General features: G+C 41.6%; 1 protein-coding gene across 1 annotated transcript; it reads right to left on the reverse strand.

Moving 5' to 3' along the window:
• Positions 1-11269: 11269 nt before the first annotated feature.
• On the reverse strand, positions 11270-23694 carry LOC109867632 (D(4) dopamine receptor-like). The gene is made up of 4 exons (XM_031802178.1): positions 23614-23694; positions 21578-21690; positions 18648-19333; positions 11270-11481 (listed from the first exon to the last, which is right to left on the reverse strand). Exons 1-4 carry the CDS (start codon positions 23692-23694, stop codon positions 11270-11272), a joined length of 1092 nt encoding a protein of 363 aa, XP_031658038.1.
• Between the last annotated feature and the right edge of the window lie 984 nt (positions 23695-24678).

Genomic DNA, 24678 nt, shown 5'->3' on the forward strand with positions numbered 1-24678 from the left:
GTAGCATTGCCTTTAAATTGCTTAACTTGGATCAAATGTTTTGGGTAGTCGTCCACAAGCTTCCCACAATAATTTGGGTGAATTTTGGACCATTCCTCCTGACAGAGCTGGTGTAACTGAGTCAGATTTGTAGGCCTCCTTGCTCGCACAGGCTTTTTCAGTTCTGCCCACACATTTTCTACAGGATTGAGGTCAGGGACTTGTGATGGACACTCCAATACATTGACTTTGTTGTCCTTAAGCCATTTTTCCACAACTTCGGACGTCAAAAAAAACATTTTCTAAATCACAGTTGTCAAGGGCGTACATTTAAGCATTAATCCCAAAATAAAGCAAGAAAGATTTGACTTCTTTACATAGGAACATAATGTACTGTATGGGGTTTATCAGTCAGTTAAATTGAGTAGTCTTTCAGCTACACTATCAAACCTTGCAAATGGAAGACCCATTTGCAACGAAGCTTTAACTTCCTGACTGATGTCTTGAGATGTTGCTTCAATATATCCACATAATTTCCCTCCTCATGATGCCATCTATTTTGTGAAGTTCACCAGTCCCTCCTGCAGCAAAGCACCCCCACAACAGTTGGGATGGTGTTCTTCGGCTTGCAAGCACCCCCTTTTTCCTCCAAACATAACGATGGTCGTTATGGCCAAACGGTTATATTTTTGTTTCATCAGACCAGAGGACATTTCTCCAAAAAGTACGATATTTGTCCCCATGTGCAGTTGCAAACCGTAGACTGGCTTTTTTATGGTGGTTTTGGAGTAGTGGCTTCTTCCTTGCTGAGCGGCCTTTCAGGCTATGTCGATAAAGGACTCGTTTTTACTGTGGATATAGATACTTTTGTACCTGTTTCCTCCAGCATCTTCACAAGGTACTTTGTTGTTGTTCTGGGATTGATTTGCACTTTTCGCACCAAAGTACGTTTATCTCTAGGAGACAGTACGCATCTCCTTCCTGAGCGGTATGACGGCTGCGTGGTCCCATGGTGTTTGTACTTGCGTAATATTGTTTGTACAGAAGGTGGTACCTACAGGCATTTGGAAATTGCTACCAAGGATGGACCAGACTTGTGGAGGTCTACAATTTTTCTTCTAAGGTCTTAGCTGATTTCTTTAGATTTTCCCATGATGTCAAGCAAAGAGGCACTGCGTTTGAAGGTAGGCCTTGAAATACATCCACAGGTACACCTCCAATTGAATTATGTCAATTAGCCTATCAGATGCTTCTAAAGCCATGACATTATTTTCTGGAATTTTCCAAGCTGTTTAAAGGCACAGTCAACTTAGTGTGTGTAAACTTCTGACCCATTGGAATTGTGATACAGTGAATTATAAGTGAAATAATCTGTCTGTAAACAATTGTTGGAAAAATTACTTGTGTCATGCACAAAGTAGATGTCCTAACCGACTTGCTAAAAACTATAGTTTGTTAATAACAAGAAATTTGTGAAATGGTTGAAAAACGAGTTGTTTCCTGCATTAACCTTAAGGAAGAGTTCCAATAAGGAAATAAATAACATTTTGTTTAAATGTCAGCACTAACATCTAAATCACGCTAATAATATACTCTATATGCAAATGTTACACCACAAGAACAAGGCAGACACAATAGATTGCACTGGAGACAAAGAAGTTCAATAGACAAGAAAAGTACACTGTTGGTGATAGTAATCTCAGTTGCCATAGCAACAGATTCAACACTATTTGGGAAGCCTTTTTAACTTGTGGTAAATAAACTTTTCTTTAAAGTGGCACTCGAATCTCCTTTCCACCTCATTTTAAAACCTGATTTACATAACAAAAGGCACATCTCAATAGGTGGTCCAGGTAAGTCATGAAATAACACAGACGATGGAGTGGGTTTTCCTCTTTGTTTCTCGATTGCTCCTCTATTGTTTATCAAGCAAGGAGGAGGCCGATGACATCATGGATTCCCATCAGACCAAGTCCTTGAATGCCCTTCTCCTTAAAGTTTACAGTTGTCTGAAAACCAATACTTTGGTCCCCCAAAAAATGGGCCACACCTGGCCCGCAACAACATTATTCGGTTTGGCCCTACAGAAGGAACTTAGTCATGGTCTCAATTTACTGTTAAGTTACAAATTTAGAATACATAAGGTGCAATTTCGAAATGTGGTAGTGCATCAGCAGTGTTTCACATATATGTCAGTCACTGACAACCACTCAATTAGTCCATGTCAGCTGAATGTTTTTAGATAGCTGTCTAGACTACCTTACCTAGCAATCTAAACCTTCTGGTAGGCTAATCATCACCACATTAACAACCGGGCATGCAGGGGATGTGCCCAGGTGCTCTGACCTCCAAGGGGCCCCGATTTGATTTTGTTAGTTGCTCTCACTCATATGAACATGGACGTTGCGTCATGGAAATTAGCTAAAGTTTCAGTACACTCCATGTGAAAATGGGTCGAATTGCAGAAAAATCTCGCTTTCGGGCCCCAAAAAGGCTAGAAGCGCTTCTACCTAATGCGCTTCCCTAATGTTTTCCTGAACTTTTCAATACCTTTTCTCAATACCTTTTCTCAATAGCTATTGTTTAACCAAGATCAACAAGGCTGTCAGGTTAATTCAAGTTTAATTCCCAAATAGCCTATACAGGGTTGATTTATCATTGACATTGATTTATCAGTAAAATTTGCTTTTGCAAAGCTCATTCCGTAGAAACCCCCAGTACTGACGGAAGTCCCGCCTTTGTGGAAATCCCATTTGGCTACGGCCTTAGGGATAAGTGACCCTGGTGGTGAATGTACCCTTACATTTGAACTACTAGTTACACTTATGGTAATTCATTCAATAGAATAAGTTAAATTGCCGAACATACCTTTTCAGGTTCTTCCAATTAAATGAGACATTATTCAACTTTTCCATATTAACCTAGATGAAGAAACACTCTCTGGTTAATTCAAGTTTAATTCCCAAATAGCCTATACAGGTATGATGAATCATTTTCATTGAGTAATCAAGTAAATTTGCTTTTACAAATTCATTCATGTCCAACTCCCACATTGCTGATACAGTATTGATGGTTCATTAACGTCTATAAATATATTAAAATAGTTTTTTTGCAGCTTCCAACGAATCCAAACCCAAACTTTAAAAAAGAAATCCTCTCAAATGTTCTAATAATGTGCAAACTATCCGAGGGAGTGGTCCCCACTCCCCCGCTAATTAGTGAACCCTCACCCATAAAAGGATTGATCTCCGACCTCAGCAGCGATACCAACTGTAACTATGCCATTAGCGGAAAACAGTAGAAATCACGACAAACGCTCTCCGAAATCAACCTACGGGCGCAGGCCTTGTAAAGGTTCTCTCCAGTTTAGCCCTGATGTCTTGCCATCCAAGATTGACATTGGTCCAATACTGCAGTGCACAACTAAAGCACGAGCAGGAAACGGTAGACATAAAGGGACAGGTGGAGAGAACCGGGAAACCAATGACAAAAGCAGAAAAGGAAAAAATTCTGCTAGCTATAGAACTGAGTTTGAAAACTGAACAATTTCAATGTAATTGCAAAAACCTATGACGAAGAACGAGCACAAATTCTTCAACAAAATCGTCTTCTACGGAAACAAAATCATCTTCTACAGAAACAACTTGATTTAGACAAAACAAAATATGACAATGTCTACGCCAAACTAGATAAATCTGACGATTTATCTACAAACACGAGCGGGCAACTTGATAACATGCATGCAGTTTGGTTGAACGTCACTCAAAGTAACAATGTTCTTCTCCAAATGCTGCAGACCAAAGACGATCAATTCATGAACACAATGACTAATTTGAATGACAAATCAGCAGAACTCATTGAAGTCACTAACCTAATGAATGATGAGAGGACTCAGGTGATGAAGATGGAAATATTGATGCCTCAGCAAGTGGAGGAAATCTCATCCCTGAATCTCTTGCTCTGTACACAAGACCTCTATCTGCAAACCATGGCAGATAAGTATGAGACCGAAAGGAGCAAGTGTGACACTCAAGCAACCTGAGCAACCGGAGCCCGGTACTCAAAGGAGTAAAGACGATAGAAGGTTTCAGACTTTGCTTCCCTCATGTGTCCCTCAGTCTTCTCCTCTTAATCATTCGGGCCTTGAGAAAAGGATAAAAGATCATTCACAAGGACTAGACGAGGAATGGCCGGACACCAGGTCCGCAGGAATTAACACCCTTAGCAAGGAAGTTAATCTTATTTCTCCCACTCTCACTCGAGACCCTATCCACGGCCCGCTCAATCAAGAAACAAGCCCACAGGCTTTGTCTATAGACTCTGATACAAAGGATGCAAAGGAAAAAGTCAAAAGCTTCGTTAAAGCCCAGCCCACTCAAAATCCGAAAAGTTGATCTGCCTTGAACTTGAACATAAATGGCACATAACGTCATTGTGAACGACCACTCCACTTTGTGGGGAATATGTCCACTAAACGCAACTCTAAACGGCCATACCTGGAAACAGTCCATGACATTACCGCTCATCTCTCAAACATTGTTCAATGATCTCAAAATGGCTTTGAAGCCAACTAAACGTTGGTTAAAAGTGGAACGATGCGAAACTACACTTCGAGGGGTCACTCCGACTACCTCGCCTCTCACATTGAGGGTCATGCTGAAACTACACCTCCAGGACGTATTGTTCATTCACCCTGTGTATGTTACCAGCCTCTAATCTGAACCGCTGCTACTTGGAGCAGACTTGCTGGATCGGTTACTCCCACTGATGGATTGGAAAACCCACCATGTATGGGCACAGGTCACAGTGCCTTCTCCACTGACCATACTGTCTGTCCATAACGCTAGCTGCAATGCAGTCATCCACAAGGGGTATCTGTCGAAGCACCCCTTGGGAAAAAGACGTTTAGAAACTTCTTGGTGCAGGATCCAATCCAAGGACATATTACGATATCTCGACACATTCCATCGGCAAACCTGATTGACCATTCTTTCCATAATTTCAAGCCAGCGGTCTCTGTGAATGAGCAACTTCCCTCCTAGAAGTCGTGCAATACTGTAGTTGAGAGGAACTTACCTTGCCCTTCGGACACTTCCGCAAGCACTGTGGCTGTCTCAGCAAGAAAAACATTGACGAGCAGAGTGAACTCTGTTTCGGATGATACATCTTCCGCTTTGTGGGGGACTGTCACCCCTGCCATTGACACTATTGTGTGTCAGTCCCGCAACTGACCCGATGACTCCCACTGGTGAAACACTTTGCGATATCATAGACAGATATCCTTGTCTCAGTTCGCAGGTACTGAAGTTGTTGCTACACGTGGACACTGTGGTGACTTACAGGCCTCGACAGCCACTGAGCGTTTTGAAGCACAAAAACCTGGAGATTTGGTTGAAAGGTTACAGATATTCTCATAGCAATACGGCCGCTGACAACTCGTACATAGGGTCTGACCTTTTTGTTTGTGACTCGGAAACCAACACCAACCGCTGGTAGGGGGGTCCCTAGAAACTAAGGGGGGTGGGGGGGGGGGGGGGGGGGAGGTGGGAGGTCGAGACTGCGTGCAACACCATACGAGGCCGCCAGAGCAGAAAATCGAGTTGGAAACTCCCCTATGAGAACAGTGAGGAGCAGACAGGACCCTAGATGGGGTTAATCTTAGAACATATCTAGGATATTACTGAGGGGTCCCACACTCGTTGTGAAAGAAGTCCAGTGGACTTCCATCTCCCAAAAAATTGCAAAAATAGTCATGCCTTGCCATGTGTAGCTTCAACTACAACACAACTAGTAAAGTGCTCTAATCATGTGTTCTGGTAGGATAACATTTCAGAATAAATCGGTAGGACAACTAGTCCCCTTGAGTACCTGTACCAATGCCAGCACAGTCAGCACATTGCCAGCACATTGATCACCGCAACAGAGGAGTTAGTAGTCACTCAGATTGCAACACGTGTAAGGGAATCTCCAGAACACTCTTCTGATGGTCAACACACATGCCACTAATAAATAGAACCCTCCATTCAGGAGGGAAGTTATTAGAAGTCATGAACCATGATCACACCGCGTATGACTGGTTCAGTGCTTCCATTGTGAGGTTAGCTCCTCCGTGGATAACATAGGTATGAAGGAGTCTATTTCATATCTATCACCGCTACAATGGTGTAAGACACATTGACGTGTAGTAAAACTACTACATGTACCCTTAACACATGTCTTGAGGTCAACATCAATTCTTACTGACCTCCAGGCATTGACCTGGAAATGATCTGATGACGTCAGACTCATTCCCGAACCTACTAGGATACTTGGTTATTTCCCTTGGCATGTGCGCTTATGTAAGCATAATGAGGATTTATGCTTGGTTCACTTAAGGGTCCGAACAAAATACCAGCCTTAGCAAAGTTGAACATTTACTCGGAGGCCTTTGACTCTACCGCTACAGTATTCACCGGTTTCTCCATAGAGGTCCATAGGTCATCCCTGTAGTCTGCCTGAAGCTGGGGCCTTACATCTGTAGACTTATCATGTAGTTATCAACTTCGGATAGTGCCCTAAGCAACACACCGCAAATTAGGAACGCCCTAGATATGGCATTAGACAATACCATGATAGGGTCATTTTGCCAGGATCTTTGACGTGAATAGAAAAAAATATATTTTGTATATCTTTAGTTTATGCTTTCATTCCTTTTTGTTTCAGTTCCTTTCACACTTAGGAAGTGATGGACATATAAACAAAGTCCCCATACAACCATCACTTAGTGCCACAACGCCACTCATTTGGGAAGAAATGTAATTATATATTTCGCGAGTGTGTGTGCGTTGTTAACATCTGCCTAAGTTACTTCCCAGATCTTCCAGTCTGGACGACCAGACGACGGGTCCGGAACAGCGATCCCCAACCAGGACATCCCCATGCCATTCCTGTGGTACTTTGCAGCTCCAGTAAACATACCAAGGTAAACCACCAGAGGGGGACCGCAACGGCGCAACGGCGATCACCAACCGGACATCCACTGCCCATTCTTGTGATGGATTGCTCCACTTTCAGAAATCCTACCAAGGCCCACCACCAAAGGGGGACAGCAATGATGATCCACAACCAGGACATCACATGGTAGTTATTGTTGGTTTGCAAATTGAAGAGTCCTTCCAAGTTTAATCCACCAGAGGGGGACTGTCATAACTGTCCTGTGACGATCTGAAGGATCAGGTTAGTGGGTCCGCTCTACAGCGTGCTCTCTCTCGTAGAGGGGGAGAGCGGGAAGTCTGCTGTTTTATGGCGGTCGTAAAATACGTTGCCTCTATGCTCTGTAGTGTTCGAGATTGGAATGTAAACTGTGGAACACAGAGTGACACTTGAGCAATCAAAAGTTTGATTTTACATGAAGGCATAGAGCGCCAGGATGGAGTCCCCATGTTGGAATGGCTACAATTCCATAGACCATTAGACCAGAAAATATGGAGCTGGTGCTACATGTTGATTTGATAAAATAACAGTCTTCATATTTAATGATAGTCCAGACACGACACCATATATAGACAGGTGTGTGCCTTTCCAAGTCATGTCCAATAGGTAGACTCCAATCAAGTTGTAGAAACATCTCAAGGATGATCAATGAAAACAGGATGCACCTGAGCTCAATTTCGAGTCTAATAGCAAAGGGTCTGAATACTGATGTAAATAAGGTATTTCTGTTTTTTATTTTTAATACATTTGCAAACATATTCTTAAAAACCCATTTTTGGTTCGTCATTATGGGGTATTGTGTGTGCCGATTGATTATTATTTATTTAATCAGTTTTAGAATAAGGCTGTAACATAACAAAATGTGGAAAAAGGGAAGGAGTCTGAATACTTTCCGAATGCACTGTAAAAACAGTATGTGTATGAGTGTATTTAATCCTTCACATTCTTCCCAACGTCTGACGCTTCACACATGTTATCAACCAGCATTCGGGCACCAAGCAGAGGCAAGCATATCAAACCCTTCCCTCTCGATTTAGCACAGCCTCAGTTGGCTAAGTCCTGGATAGGTCTACTTGCCCCAGACCCTTCTCAGAGCTGAACATCGGCATGTGCATTCAAAAGTCCTCCACCTGCTTTCCAGTCTTTTTTCATATCAGACACAGCGATGTCATTACTAGAAAATAAGGTTTTATAGAGATCTACACTATGGAGCTGCTTGCTTGTCAAGACATGAACATTATTTACACAAATCACTTATTGGTTAAATACAAAATGAATATTTTAGTAATGCTATTCAGTAGTCTAGACCTATATAAATGTTTAGAAAACAGAAGCTATGTGTCACGACTTTGTCACGAAGTTGGTCCCTCTCCTTGTTTGGGCGGCGTTCGGTGGTCGACACACCTGGTTTCCATTCCCATAATTATGTTCCTTATTTTACCCTCTGGTTCGGTGGTCGACGTCACCGGTTTTCTATCCGCCACCGATCTACTTTTCATTTTCCATTTGTTTTGTCTTCATTGTACACACCTGGTTTCCACTCCCATAATGATGTTCCTTATTTTACCCTCTGGTTCCCCCCATGGGTTTGTGGGTGTTTGTTCTGTGTTAAGCGGTCGCTTATATTTGTGAGCTGGTATATTTTCCCTGCGTGGAATATTTTGCTGTTTTGCTGAGTGAAGTCCGTTATTACTCATTCTCTGTGTCCTGCACCTGACTCTGTCCCACCTGCTGCACGTTGACTCTTAACACTATGATGTTTATTTACACTATCATCTGAATATCAACTGTAGGGTGCCAAGAGCACACAACTTCTCACACAGCTGATTGCAGAAAGAAATGTGTTCTAATAAACCCAGTCACTGCGCAATATTCCCAAATGCAATCTTGGGAAAATACAATGGCGGAACCCCAGTTTTTATGTGCTGAATTATTTATTTCTCAACTTACATTTTTTGAGCAATTGGCAGCGTTTTACAATCTTGATTGTCTGGCATGACAACATAAAAGTAACCGCAGGAAGCGCACCAGTCATTTGAATGCATAAACGGTAGGCCTATATTCACTGTAAAATTCACACAATTACACTGTAGTTATAAACACTGTAAAAATCACATGATTTTATTAGTGCCTGCGCAAGTTTTATTTAGGACATTTAACAAGCGATAAGATCATATTTAGAGTCTGTGATCTAGCTAATGATCAACCCATTGTGGTAGACAATACAGAGAAGCAACCCCATGCTTCAGCCATGTAGTCATGATGCTGCATCAGACGGGTGATAATGCTTTTTGCTAAAATAAAACACTTGTCTGATAATATTGCTTTTCATCAATATGTTATTGGACAAATTTCTGAAGGGGAATATTTTATTTTAAAGATTTAATTTAGGCTATATGTCATCATTGAAAGGGGGATGGTTTTATATTTGTTTTCCAAACAATCAGTGTAAATATCAGATTTTATGGTTGGCTATAAGATACTTGGCCAGACTGCAAATGAAACATGAAATCACCTACAATTAAAACTCTGCTAGCATAACTTGCTTTCCTGTGATCTTGGCCTGGGACAGAAATGTCTCATTCGGGCCAGTAATTTTAACTTGTTACTGGCCAAGTGTGCCACTGGCAAATTTACCTTAATGTCAAGCCCTTGCGCTGCATCATTCATGGGGGACTACATGTTTACTGTTGCCTTGTTTATTTTGAGAGAAGCTTCCCTCTACATTGCTGACATAAACAATCACCCCCACTCCAGTAGTTACTTTGGATCACGGGGAGGGAGTTAGAGGAGTTGTCAAGGGCCATCTATTGACAGACAGTCCAATACTTTGTGGGTTTATGACTGTAATGAGAGCTGACACACTCAGATCTTCATAAAGGCATTGGCTTGGGAGAGACATGCATCCCTCTTTCTTGTCTGTCCATCCACCTTCACAATTTCAAAGTGGACCCAAAGTACATTTCCACTCGGCTGTCTCTCCTGTCCTTGAAACAACTCTAGAACGGCCATCTCCATTCTCCTAGTTGAGATAGACTTGAATATCTTTGAATATAATTTGCTTCTGATGTCTTGGAGGAGACTGAAGGAGAATATCTTAACTCATTTGGGTCATAGTGTAAGGGAGACTTGTCATAAAGGGGTTTGTGGAAAAACAACGTTTATGGAAGGACTGACATTAAATCTTCCAACTCACACACCCATTATGTAATCTGAGTCATAGATACACAGGGTGATTACCATTTCCAGTCACTCCTCTAAATGCCCTGAATTGCATTTGACATTTATGTTAGCTCATAAATGCTGCAGAGCTAGTTTTCCCTGCCCTGATTTGAAATAGGTCTAATGTTTTTAATTCTTTCTCCACCTGTTGTTGTTGCTAGGCTAACCTCTGTCCCCCACCTGTGGCTGATGGACCAATCATCCTGGGGGAGAAGTTTGCGAATGTAAATGACTCAATACTTGTCACATTGCAAGCAGACCGTGTCTGAAATTGCTCCATCATATTTCATCCTCCCTCTTAAAGCTTTCTCCTTGGATTTGAACCATGAAACTCTTGTTGTTTCTTTTCTTGTATTGGATACATGATTTGTGCTGCTAGGCTACAGAGAGGAAACTGTATTTGTTATTTAGCCCTTTATCACTTTGTCCGATTTGTCAAAAGCCTCAATTTCCGTATGGGCGAGAGGGATATTCAGGAGTTGGATTAGGATTTGCAGTATAATCATGGTTGTGTGGAGAAGTGTTTTATTTTCATCTTTGTCAATGACGCAGTGTTCTAACCCCGGTCCTTAATGTCCACACAGTTTAGGGACAGAAGTCCTAATTTAAGTGAGAAAAATAAGTCATCTTAAAGATACAATTTAATTACCACTAATAATCTAAGAAATTGATCCCTTGCTGGTATTTCTTAGCACCTTTTTTAGTTGGAGGGATTCAATGCAATTCCTTCCCACAAAGCTTTCCACATGGAAACAACATATGGCAAGCTGACAAACAACATTGCTGTCACAATAGGATAAATCACAAGCATTTATCAACAGAAAAAAATTCAATCCCAAGTGGGAGAAAAATATGCAATCGCAAGATTTTCTGTACAGCAAAGCACAAATTTGATATCGTAACATCTTACAATGGTATTGTTCATTGTGCTTTTTTGTCCATTCATCAGCGGTGGTGCCTCAGCCTGGTACCAGATCTGTTTTTGCTGTGTTGTCAATGACCATAGGAGTTACAACGACAATAGAAATGACAATGACCATAGGAGTTCCTTGTCATGATGACAAATCTGGGACCAGGCTAGTTGTGCTCATCTTGTCTATCGGTATATACAGCAGCTGTGGAGGAATTTATTGAAGTAGTTCCTGAACTCTGTGTTGAAAACTGTGTAGATGATGGGGTTGAGGGCGCTGTTGACGTAGCCCAGCCAGGTGACGATGCTCATCAGCCATGGGGGGATGTAACAGGTGGCACACAGGGCCCGCATGGTGTGGACCACGAAGAACGGGGTCCAGCAGAACAGGAAGGCACCTGGGATGGAATAGACACACACATACAGGCAGTCAGGCACATACACAAGCAGACACACAAGGTAAACACACACACGTAGGAAAACAGGTACGCGGTACTCACAAACATAGGAACATAGGTACACGGTACGCACACACAGGCAGGCACACACACATATATATATATATATATATATATACATACATACATACATACATACATACATACATACATACATACATACATACATACATACATACATACATACATACATACATACATACATACATACATACATACATACATACATACATACATACATACATACATACATACATACATACATACGCACACACACATACACACACACATATATACACACACACCACAAAGTGGGAGGTTTATACTGAGGCTCTTTAGATTTCTGCTTAAGAAATCGTAAACCACAGGGATAGCAGTAAAATGATACCTCTGAGACTTCTCTCATTTATGAAACGATTATATGTCAGGCTGACACAGGCATGAAACTCTTTATTACTACATATGTAGGATCTTAACATTCCTGCAATGCAGAACATTTTAAACGTGTAGTGCATTTGAGGTTTAAAAATGCTTCTGAAATGTGTCATTTCCACTTAGAAATTTCAAACTTGATTTTCCCCTACAAAAATGTCCAGTAATATTATAATCCACATAACAATTAACATTTCCTGTTGCTGCCAGATTATTCTCCTGCTGTAGCAAATTGGCTCAAAATAAGATCACACTCAGTCTCAAATGGCACCCTATTCCCTTTACAGTGCACCACTTTTGACCAGGGCCCATGGTAAAAAGTAGTGCAATTTATAGGAAATGGGGTGCCATTTGGGACTCAAAACCAATTTAATAACACAGGAATTGCTAAATATATCATGAGTCTTACTTTGAGGACATCATTGAGTGGCGAGTGGGAATAGATCTAGCTAGCAATAAGTCAAACGCAATCAAAATCAAAGATTGGTCCCTATAAATACAGTTTACCCTCTTAGGGCTCCATTCAGATGGCTGTATTTCAGATTGAAGTAGTCTGAAGAGACCCTGCTGATAGGATTACGTTTTTTCTTCTTCCACTGAGCCTAAATTACATTATGAAGTGTGATCATATCCTAATGATATACTGTAGGTAAAACAGTGCTATTTACAGAAATACTTACAACAGGTCATGTCCATATCAGAGGGATAGCAAGGGTTGTTAGAACGATGCTAATGGTGGATATACAGTAGGGGGAAGTCAGCCCCATTCTGTATTGTAAAGGGTTGTTAGAACGATGCTAATGGTGGATATGCAGTAGGGGGAAGTCAGCCCCATTCTGTATTGTAAAGGGTTGTTAGAACGATGCTAATGGTGGATATACAGTAGGGGGAAGTCAGCCCCATTCTGTATTGTAAATTGACAAACGCCATTTAAAATCATACTTTCCCATACATGAACCAATTGCTCATACATGAGCAAAACGCATGAGGAATACTTCAGATACGGATCCATCAGTTAAGCTTGATAGAACTGCGCCAGATCGAATTATGTTTGTATGTAAAGAAGTACACCTGCCAGGCAGCTTCCCTGCCTAGCCCCCTGCTTGGCTGAATAATTCAGAAATGCTGATGGGATTTCTATTAATATCTAGAATGAACATTAGGATGAGTGATAGATAGATAGACACTAACTGTTGCATGCTGGGTAGGTCTGGGATGGGTCCCAGATGTCACCCTATTCCTTATAGTGCACTACTTTTGACCATGGCCCATAGAGGTCCGGTCAACAGTAGTGCACTACATGGGGAATAAAGGTGCCATTTTTGACACATCCCTGCTCTGAGCATCAACTCCCTTTGGAAGCTGGGCTTTCCTTTCTCCAACTCATTCACTTACTGTGGAGGGAGGCCTTTGGCTGAACCACATATGGATAAAGTGTCCAAGTCATTGAATGTAGGGTGTCTCATTAAAACCTGGTCCCCTTGTGGGTCCCCCAGGACCAGTATTAAGAACGCCTTATCTAATGTCTTCCTACCAGACAGCTCCATCACTCCTGCCATCACTCCTGCCAATCCTGCCATCATCACCTCCTACTGCACCATCGAGAGCATCACTGCCTGGTATGGCAACTGTTCAGCCTCTGACCGCAAGGCACTACAGAGGGTAGTGCGTATGGTCCAGTACATCACTGGGGCCAAGTTTCCTGCCATCCAGGACCTCTATACCAGGCACTGTCAGAGGAAGGCTCTACAAAATGCCAAAGGCTCCAGCCACCCTAGTCATAGACTGTTCTCTCTAATACCGCACGTCAAAGGGTACCGGGGCACCTAGTCTAGGTCTAAAAGGCTTCTTAACAGCTTCTACCCCCAAGCCATAAGACTCTTGAACAGCTAATCAAATGGCTACCCAGACTATTTGCATTGCCCCCCCATGTTTTGTTGTTGCAGATTTAAAGCTAATATCCTGCAATTATACACATGTTGCTGTGAGGCAGAGAGAAAACTTTGCAGTTTTAAAGCTTAAATTACAGTGTGTTTATTTATATATACAGTAGAAGTCCAAAGTTTGGACACACCTACTTGATCTTTCTTTCTTTTAATATTTTCTACATTGTAGAATGGTAGTAAAGACATCAAAACTATGAAATAACACATATGGAATCATGTAGTAACCAAAAACGTGCTACACACACAATTCAAAATATAGTTTAAATTTGAGATTCTTGAAAGTAGCCACCCTTTGCCTTGTTGACAGTTTTTCACACTCTTGGCATTCTCTCAACCAGCTTCACCTGTGGCGCAGCGGTAAATGGCACTCTATCTCAGTGCTGGAGGCACTGTGAGTGCCATAGGGCGGCGCACAATTGGCCCAGCGTCGTCCGGGTTATTGTAAATAATTGTCCGGGTAAATAAGAATTTGTTCTTAACTGACTTGCCTAGTTAAATAAATAAAATAAAACACCTGGAATGCTTTTCCAACAGTCTTGAAGGAGTTCCCACATATGCTGAGCACTTCTTGGCTGCTTTTCCTTCACTCTGCGGTCACACGCATCCAAAACCATCTCAATTGGGTTGAGGTCAAGTGATTGCGAAGGTCAGGTCATCTGATGCAGAACTCCATCACTCTCCTTATTGGTCAAAGAGCCCTTACACAGCCTAGAGGTGTGTTTTGGATAATTGTCCTGTTAAAAAAACTAATGATAGTCCCCTAAGCACAAACTAGATGGGATTGCATATCGCTGCAGAATTCTGTGGTAGCCATGCTGGTTATTGTGCCTTGAATTCTAAATAAATCACTGACAGTGTCACAGGCAAAGCACCTCCACATCATCACACCTCCTCCTCCATCCATATATTGTATTTACTTTGCCACCATGGCCTTTTTTGCCTTTACCTCCCTTCTCACCTCATTTGCTCACATTGTATATAGACTTGTTTATACTGTATTATTGACTGTATGTTTGTTTTACTCCATGTGTAACTCTGTGTCGTTGTATCTGTCGAACTGCTTTGCTTGATCTTGGCCAGGTCGCAATTGTAAATGAGAACTTGTTCTCAACTTGCCTACCTGGTTAAATAAAGGTAAAATAAAAATAAATAAAAAATGCTTCACCGTGGGAACCACACATGCGGAGATCATCCGTTCACCTTCTCTGCGTCTCACAAAGACATGGCAGTTGGAACCAAAAATCTCAAATTTGGACTCATCAAACCAAAGGACAGATTTCCACCCATCTAATGTCTATTGCTCGTGTGTCTTGGCTCACATCTGTTAATTGAAATGCATTCCAGGTGAGTAGTTTAGCTGGTTGAGAGAATGCCAAAAGTGTGCAAAGCTGTCATCAAGGCAAAGGGTGGGTACTTTGAAGAAACTCAAATACAAAATATGTTTTGGATTTGTTTTTAACACTTTTTTTGTTTGAATACTACATGATTCCATATGCATTATTTCATAGTTTTGGTTACTACATGATTCCATATGCGTTATTTCATAGTTTTGGTTGCTACATGATTCCATATGCATTATTTCATAGTTTTGGTTACTACATGATTCCATATGTGTTATTTCATAGTTTTGGTTACTACATGATTCCATATGCATTATTTCATAGTTTTGGTTACTACATGATTCCATATGCATTATTTCATAGTTTTGGTTACTACATGATTCCATATGCATTATTTCATAGTTTTGGTTACTACATGATTCCATATGCATTATTTCATAGTTTTGGTTACTACATGATTCCATATGCATTATTTCATAGTTTTGGTTACTACATGATTCCATATGCATTATTTCATAGTTTTGGTTGCTACATGATTCCATATGTGTTATTTTATAGTTTTGATGTCTTCACTATTATTCTACAATGTAGAACATAGTCAAAATAAAGAAAAACCATGAGCAGGTCCAAACCTTTGACTGGTACTGTATGTGTGTGTATATATATAACATTTTGGGGTATTAGTTTTGAGTTGAAAAACGGATCATTGAGTAGTGTGGATACCAATATCCCTGTGAGCCAACCAGGCCCAGGGTAAAGAACATCATTTAGAACATTTTATTTAACATTTATTTAACCAGGAAAAGCCCATTGAGATCCAGAATCTCTTTGTCAAGAAGACAGCAACAATCAATACCTTCCAGAATTAAAACGTACAACAATTAAATACAATTCAACAACATGATTCTGCCTAAAAAAAACATTTACGCTCCTCTGTAACAGTCTCCCATCAAAATTGTAGATGAATAATGTTACCCTGTATTGTATGACACACTTGAAACGTATTTCATGGATTCCTTGGTTGAAAGTAATTTCATCTGTTAGTAATATTCATAAAAAAGATTAAATGAAATGCAATACCGCCACTGATCCCACTTTGAGAAAACCTTGGTCTAGACGACTTCTTCTATTTGTCGCATGATTTTGATATGATCAACCTGTATGTCAAATCTATTTAATTGACTTTCTTGAACACCGGGTTTTATCCTCAAATGCCATAGTATATAGGCCATGCTTCAGTTCTGCCTTTTCAATAAATACACCAACTCCATTAATCCACACCATCCCTGGACAGATGGACTCAAAGATGGCACAAGGAAACAAGGCTGATCGAGGTCACTGAGTGTTTCTCTCTCTTTCTCCCCTCTCCTCCCCCCTTATCTTTCTCCCCCTTTTTCCTTGTTCTCCATCTGTAGACATTTTGCTCAGTATTCATTTGTGTGTGCTGTTCCTTTAGTGTACGACTTTGCAGTATGGATGATTTTGGCATGGGGAAGGGAAGAATCATCCAGAATGATTTCCTGTCATGCCCTCTGCCTGTACCCTGTGGGGTTGTGTGTGTGTGTGTGTGTGTGTGTGTGTGTGTGGGTTTGTCTACTGGAACAGACTACAGGATTGGCTATCTGGCTTAAAGCAGTTGCACAAGTTCTCACAGGCAAGGAAACTGCATGAAGAATATGTGAAATGCTAGAAATGGCCATGCCCCGGATAATTGTCATTCAATTTTTATAATACATTATCCTGTACAAGTATCTTTGCTCAGGTGTATTTATGGTTCCATACTTCCAGTCAGAAGGCTGAACACTCTACCAACAAAATGGTGATGCTGTAGGGATAACATCATTTCTAGGTCTTAAGGGCACAGGTAAACCTTACATGATGATTGGATAAAGGATTATGTTTAAGTTAATTAGCCAGTATTCGCTAAATGGTATTATAATGACTTGTTAAGCCCAATAATGACCCTGTTTATTTAGACGTAAGAAAGATGTAACTGTCATGGCTTTAGAAGCTTCTGACAGCATTTTAGTCAATTGGAGGTGTACCTGTGGATGTTTTCCAAGGCCTACCTTCAAACTCAGTGCCTCTTTGCTTGACATCATGGGAAAATCAAAAGAAATCAGCCAAGACAGAAGAGAAAAAAAAGTAAGATCTCCACATGTCTTGTTCATCCTTGGGGGAAATTTCCAACCGCCTGAAGGTACCACATTCATCTGTCCAAACAATAGTACACAAGTATGAACACCATGGGACCACGCAGCCGTCACACCGCTCAGGAAGAGATGCATTCTGGCTCCTACAGATGAACATACCTTGGTGCGCAAAGTGCAAATCAATCCCAGAATAACAGCAAAGGACCCTGTGAAGATGCTGGAGGAAACGGGTACAAAGGTATCTATATCCACAGTAAAACGAGTCCTATATCAACATAACCTGAAAGGCCGCTCAGCAAGGAAGAAGCCACTGCTCCAAAACCACCATAAAAAAGCCAGACTATGCATAGTGCCGACTGTAAAGTTTGGTGGAGGAGGTATAATGGTCTGGGACTGTTTTTTATGGTTTGGGCTAGGCCCCTTAGTTCCAATGAAGGGAAATCTTAATGCTACAGCATACAATTACATTCTAGACAATTCTGTGCTTCCAACTTTGTGGCAAAAGTTTGGGGAAGGCCCTTTCCTGCTTCAGTATGACAATGCACAAAGCGAGGTCCATACAGAAATGGTTTGTCGAGATCAGTGTGGAAGAACTTGACTGGCCTGCACAGAGCCCTGACCTTAACTCCATCATACACCTTTGGGATTAATTGGAATGCTGTCTGTGAGACAGACATAATCGCCCAACATCAGTGCCCGACTTCACTAATACTCTTGTGGCTGAATGGAAGCAAGTCACTGCAGCAATGTTCAAACATCTAGTGGAAAGCCTACCCAGAAGAGTTGAGGCTGTTACAGCAGGAAAGGCGGACCAACTCCATATTAATGACCATGATTTTGGTGTTCGACAAGAAGGTGTCCACATACCTTTGGTCATGTAGTGTACTTCTCCTGACCCATATCTCGCGCCTGCTTTGTGGTATCATAATATAACCATAATGGCGTTCCAACCCAGTGCAGCTCAGGTGTAAACAAGCGTAACAGTAGGGTGGGAATCATCTGGCTAGTTCTCTTGGTGATGACTCAGACCGCACAATGCACAGAAGATTGACCATGAACATATTTACAATTAATATTTTGCGGTTGTTGTGTGGCTTTGTTTGTTCAGAGTACATTTAGTTATTACAACAGTTACATTAACAGTTGCATCAGTGGCCAACCAACAGTGTTACCATAATAGAAAAAGTGCAAAGTGCCAACCAAACAGATAAGAGAACAAAAATGATCCAACTCACCCACAACGACAGGAAGCACCTTCATGGCCTTCCTCTCTCGGCAATTAATCTTGGCCCTCTTCTTCTGGTGAGGGTCGGTTTGGGGGTGGAGGTTGTACCTAATGTTAGAGTAGGCCACCACGGTGGGCACAGGGCCGTCCTTGTACTCTGTAGTTGTTAACGAGTTGTTATAAGGGCGGTCTGGTGTGTCTGGTGAGGAGTTATTATAGGGGCCGTCTGGAGACTCTAGAGGGTAAGGGTCCAGCTCTTCCAGATTAATATCCTTTAGCTCTGGCTTCATGTCTGTGAGCTCCTTCCTCTTGATAATGGGGGGTAGAGGAGGAGGCAGGGAGTCCAGCGGGGGCACGGAGGCAGTTGCGTCCTGGAACTTCCTACAGACCAGGATGCTGCTCCTCAGCTTGGCCTTGCGTGCCTCCTCCCACCTCCTCAATCCCCGGAACATGCCGCAGTAGAGGAGGAGCATGATGGGACAGGGGATGAAGAAAGAGCAGACAGAGGAGTAGACCACGAAGTTGTCGTCCTCCAGTTTACACTCTGTAGAGTCCCGCTGCGGGACGTTTTGGATGCCAAACATGACGGGTGAGGCCACTGCCAAGGCCAGGATCCACGTGGCGGAGAGCAGGAAGATCTGTCTCTGATCAACATGCTTAAGGTTGTAGTTGAGTGGAATGGAGACAGCGATGAACCTGAATTAATCATATCAACCAGAGAAAAGATTGAGAGGAGCTGTATTCACTATGTTTTCACTTTGTAGAAGAGAGACATTCATTAATTTCCTTTGATCTATCATTATATACTAAACAAACATATAAACGCACCAAGCAACAATTTCAAAGATTTTACTGAGTTTCATTTCATAGAAGGAAATCCGTCAACTAAAATGAATTCATTATGCCCTAATTTATGGATTTGACATAACTGAGCAGCCATGGGGAGGCCTGGGAGGACCAGCCAATCAGAATTAGTTTTTAGGGCTAGTCTCTATTACAGACAGAAGTACTCCTCAGTTTCATGGGTTGGCTGGTCTCAGACGATCCCGCAGCTGAAGAAACAGGATGTGTAGGGCCTGGGCTGGCGTGGTTACACATGGTCTGCGGTTGTGAGGCCGGTTGGAGCTACTGCTAAATTCTCGAAAAACGACGGAGATGGCTTACGGATAGATAAATGAACATGACATTCTCTGGCAACAGCTCTGGTGGACATTCCTACAGTCAGCATGTCAATGACACGCTCCCTCAGAACATCTGTGGCACTGTGTTGTGTGACAAAACTGCACATTTTAGAGTGGCCTTTTATTGTCCCCAGCACAAGGTGTACCTGTGTAATGATCATGCTGTTTGGCAAAGGAGAAATGCCCACTAACAGGGATGAAAACTAATGTGTGCACACAATTTGAGATAAATAATATTTTTGGTGCATATGGAACATTTCTGGAATCTTTTATTTCAGTTCATGAAACATGGGACCAACACTTTCCATGGTGCATTTATATTTTTGTTTATTATAGTGCAGGGGTGTCAAACTCATTCCATTGAGGGCAGGGTGTCTGCTGTTTTTCCCTTTCAATTAAGACCTGTACAACCAGATGAGGGGAGTTTTTAACTAATCAGCAACCTTAACTCATCAATCAAGTACAAGGGAGGACCGAAAACAGACACTCGGCCTTCTATGGAATGAATTTGATACATGTGTTCTAGTACATTACCTTTGACACAAATATATTGTGTACACTGAGTGCAAAAAACATTGGGTACACCTTCAGAACAGCCTCAATTCTTCGGGACATGGACTCTACAAGGTGTCAAAAGTGTTCCATGCTGGCCCATGTTGACTCCAATGCTTCCCACATTTGTGTCAAGTTGGCTGGATGTCCTTTGGGTGGTGGACCATTCTTGATGCACACGGGACACTGTTGAGCGTGAAAAACCCAGCAGCGTTGCAATTCTTGACACACTCAAACTGGTGCGCCTGGCACCTACTACCATTCCCCGTTCAAAGGCACTTAAATCATTTGTCTTGCCCATTCACCCTCCTAATAGCACACATACAAAACCAATGTGTCATTGGTCTCAAGGCTTAAAAATCCTTCTTTAGCCTGTCTCCTCCTCTTCATCTACACTGATTGAAGTGGACATCAATAAGGGATCATAGCCTTCACCTGAATTCACCTGGTCAGTCTTTTATGGAAAGGGGCATGTGTTTGGATCCTTTGGTAGGCTTTAATTTATTTAAAAAATGATATTATTCCCATTTGTGTGAATGCTAATGAGGTTTTCTTGGCTACAGGCAACACAGAGGTAACAAATACCTCAACAGGCCCTATATATCTTAATGTCAATGATAGGCGTTGTAACAGTGAGCAATGAAAAGGATAATCATATCAGCTAATGTTCCCATGCAAATGCTACCAGTTTATCAAATGGAAACTTATCCTGAGGTTTTACATCTTGTAAGATTTCTCTCTCTGCTTCATTTGTGCTTTCCGTTAACACTGATTGGTTTCAGGAAGAAAGGGGGAAGAGAGAGATGACAGGTCATTGCTGGAGATATGGTTATTTTCCTAATCCGATCTAGTGGAGGAGACACTATGACCTATGACTTGGGCTGATAGCGAAAGCAGCAGGGGTCTCCTCCCTTGTGCTGCTAACGCTGCCAGCACAACTCCCAGCAAAGTGCTTTGGGAGAGAACATGTTAGTATTGGTATTCAATGGCTCAAACATTCGGACACAGGGTAGGAAAGTTAATTGGAATCCATAGATTATTTTAGTGAACTTGACCTAGCTCAAACATCATGGGGGGGGATATCAATGAATCGACTCATGCTTGTATTGCAGGGCTGTTTCTGTCATAAGTCACACTTGATGTCAGCGCATTTACCACCACCTGAGCGGTCGGACCGAATCTTAACAGAGAGTTAAAGGTCGATAACCTGTCGATGCTGATGGCGCAGAGGTTGAATATGGAGGCCGTACACAGCATCACGTCCATTGTCATCAGGCCGTCGCAGACATGCATGTTCAGTGACCACAGACCACCCTGGAACTGAAACAGAGCAGCAAACACACACGGTCAGACAGACAACATCACTGAAGTTAAAAATAACTTTGTCTCTTTCTCAATCTTTCCTTGATTCCAAGCTGCCTTTCTCCTCATCTCTATAGGGTAATGACCTTCGATATGCTCCTTCGTTATGGTTGAGAAGGAGGCAAGGACATAGGATGCAAGGAATCTCTTTCTCAATCTTTCCTTGATTCCAAGCTGCCTTTCTCCTCATCTCTATAGGGTGATGACCTTCGATATGCTCCTTCGGTATGGTTGAGAAGGAGGCAAGGACATAGGATGCAAGGAATCGCAGAAAGATGAATTGAGATAAAGCCAAGGTCTGCTGACTACCCTTTGCCCCTCCCTGCCCTCTGATGACTTCCACAAGGTCTCGCCCTTGGCTAGCGTTCTGCACCCACCAGATTGGCTGTGTGTGAAATCAATTTCCTCATTAGCGCTGCTGCTGCAGCTCTATCATAGAGCTGAGCAGAGTGAAGCCCCTCTGGCTGATTGGAAATTGCAGGCGTGGAGCACATGTCAGTTATGACAAGTTTAGATGATTTTAATGGTATTCTAATCACATATTTTAATTGGCTTGTTATTAATAACGTCTTTCTCTCTGATTTGGCTGCCAGGTTGGGGACATGTGTTCACTGTCATGTAACATGTGGCTCTGTTCCAATAACATGTAAAAACACATTTCTCCTTCCATCATTCCCATTATGGAAAAACCACATGAATTTCACATGTGAAAAATTACATGAATTCTCATGTCATATCATTTAAAGACATGCGTTTTTTGAATATTTCTCAGGTGATGATAATTCACATGAAACTTCACATGGATTTTCACATGTTTATGAACCTAACCTTTCACATGTGGATTCAAATTTTCACGTGTACATTTTTGTGATGCCCTGCAATGAGTCGTTGGAAAACACACAAACAGTGTTTAATTTAGAGTGTTTTCGAATTGCATATTTGACTCACTTTGACATACATGATTACATTGTGTATTGTTATTTATACTAAGGCTGGACGATATGGCCAAATTATATCACAATATTGTTAAAATGTTTGACAGTATGATGTTATTTTATGTTTTTGAATAATAAGAGCTATCTATATGAGTAGTGCATGACCATAGGATGGCAACAAAGACATTCTAAGTTGTTTAAATCTTTCTCTCTTCAGATTGTTTTATCAATCAAACTTCAACCAAAAATCTTTCTCTGCATTTTCATCTATTTCTGTATTTTCTTCACTCATTATCATTTCCACACTGTTCCACACGTTTTTGTCTATGAATGCTGCCATTTTGTGAAAAAGTACATTTTCTTTTATCAGAAAAATGATTATATTTTATGACCATGACGTTTACTTAACAAAAATATAAACGCGACACGTAAAGCGTTGGTCACATGTTTCATGAGCTGAAATAAAAGATCCCAGAAATCTTCCATATGCACAAAAAGCTTATTTCTCTAAAACATTGTGCAAAAATGTGTTAACGTCCCTGTTAGTGAGCATTTCTCCTTTATCAAGATAATCAATCCTCCTAACAGGGTTGGCATATCAAAAAGCTGATTAAACAGCATGACTATTACAAGGGTACACCTTGTACTGGGGAAAATAAAAGGCTACTGTAAAATGTTCAGTTTTGTCACACAACACAATGCCACAGATGTCTCAAGTTTCTTCACCAGCGGAATCGTCTGAGACCAGCCACCTGGACAGCTGATGAAACTGGATTGGCACAATAGAAGAATTTCTGCACAAACTGTCAGATACAGTCTCATAGAAGCTCATCTGCGTGCTCGTCAACGTCACAATCGACTTTAGTGGGCAAATGCTCACCTTCAATGGCCACTGGCATGTTGGAGAAATGTGCTCTTCAAGGATGAATCCTGGTTTCAACTGTACCGGGCAGATGGCAGACAGCGTGCAAAGCGTCTTGTGGGCGGGCAGTTTGCTGATGGCAACATTGTGAACAGAGTGCCCCATGGTGGCGGTGGGGTTATGGTATGTGCAGGCATATGCTACGGACAATGAACACAATTGCATTTTATCAATGGCAATTTGAATGCACAGAGATAGCATGACCAAGTCATGAGGCCCGTTGTTGTACCATTCATCCGCTGACATCACCTCAGGTTTCAACATAATGCACAACCCCATTGTGCAAGGATCTGTACACAATTCCTGGAAGCTGAACGTTTTCCAGTTCTTCCATGGCCTGCATACTCACCAGACATGTCACCCATTGAGCATGTTTGGGATGCTCTGTATCGACATGTACGACAGTGTGTACCCCTACCCTTTTTAGGTATCTGTGACGAGCAGATGCATATCTGTATTCCCAGTCATGTGACATCCATGGATTAGGGACAAATGCATTTATTTCAATTGACCAATTTCCTTATATGAACTTCAACTCAGTAAAATATTTGAAATTATTGCATTTTGAGTTTATATTTTTGTTCAGTTTATTTTCAATAGATTCAATGGCAGTCTTTAGTTTCGCCACACTGGGCATTGTGCCAATTTCATCAATAACTAGGGTATGGGTAGGGCTCAGGTAGCCTCTCTCTAATTGGATCACTAACATTTTGAAGCTGAGCTCTTTGCTCGTGCCCTGCTGCGCAGTACAGTCCTATCTGCATCAATAGGCCTACTGCTATGTAGTAAAATACAGTTTACTGCCCAGCCATAATTTATACAGCAATTATTATTGAACATGTCCTCACCTGGGATTTGAATCTCTTGGTTTATGGCATTCCGATCTTCCTGCTACGCCACCATGTCTGTGACAATGACTGATTTCGCCTGTATTCCGACACTTTGGACTTAAAACTAAATCTTAGCTTTGTTAAAAATACAGAAAACCCTCCAATTATATCAATGATGAAGAATAGTCAGATTAACTGACTATTAACTGATTAACTAAAATAGCAATGCAGCTCTGATGTATTATACAGTGCCTTCAGA

This window comes from Oncorhynchus kisutch, linkage group LG22 (genome assembly GCF_002021735.2).
Source record: "Oncorhynchus kisutch isolate 150728-3 linkage group LG22, Okis_V2, whole genome shotgun sequence".
In the NCBI taxonomy this organism is placed as follows: Eukaryota; Metazoa; Chordata; class Actinopteri; order Salmoniformes; family Salmonidae; genus Oncorhynchus; species Oncorhynchus kisutch.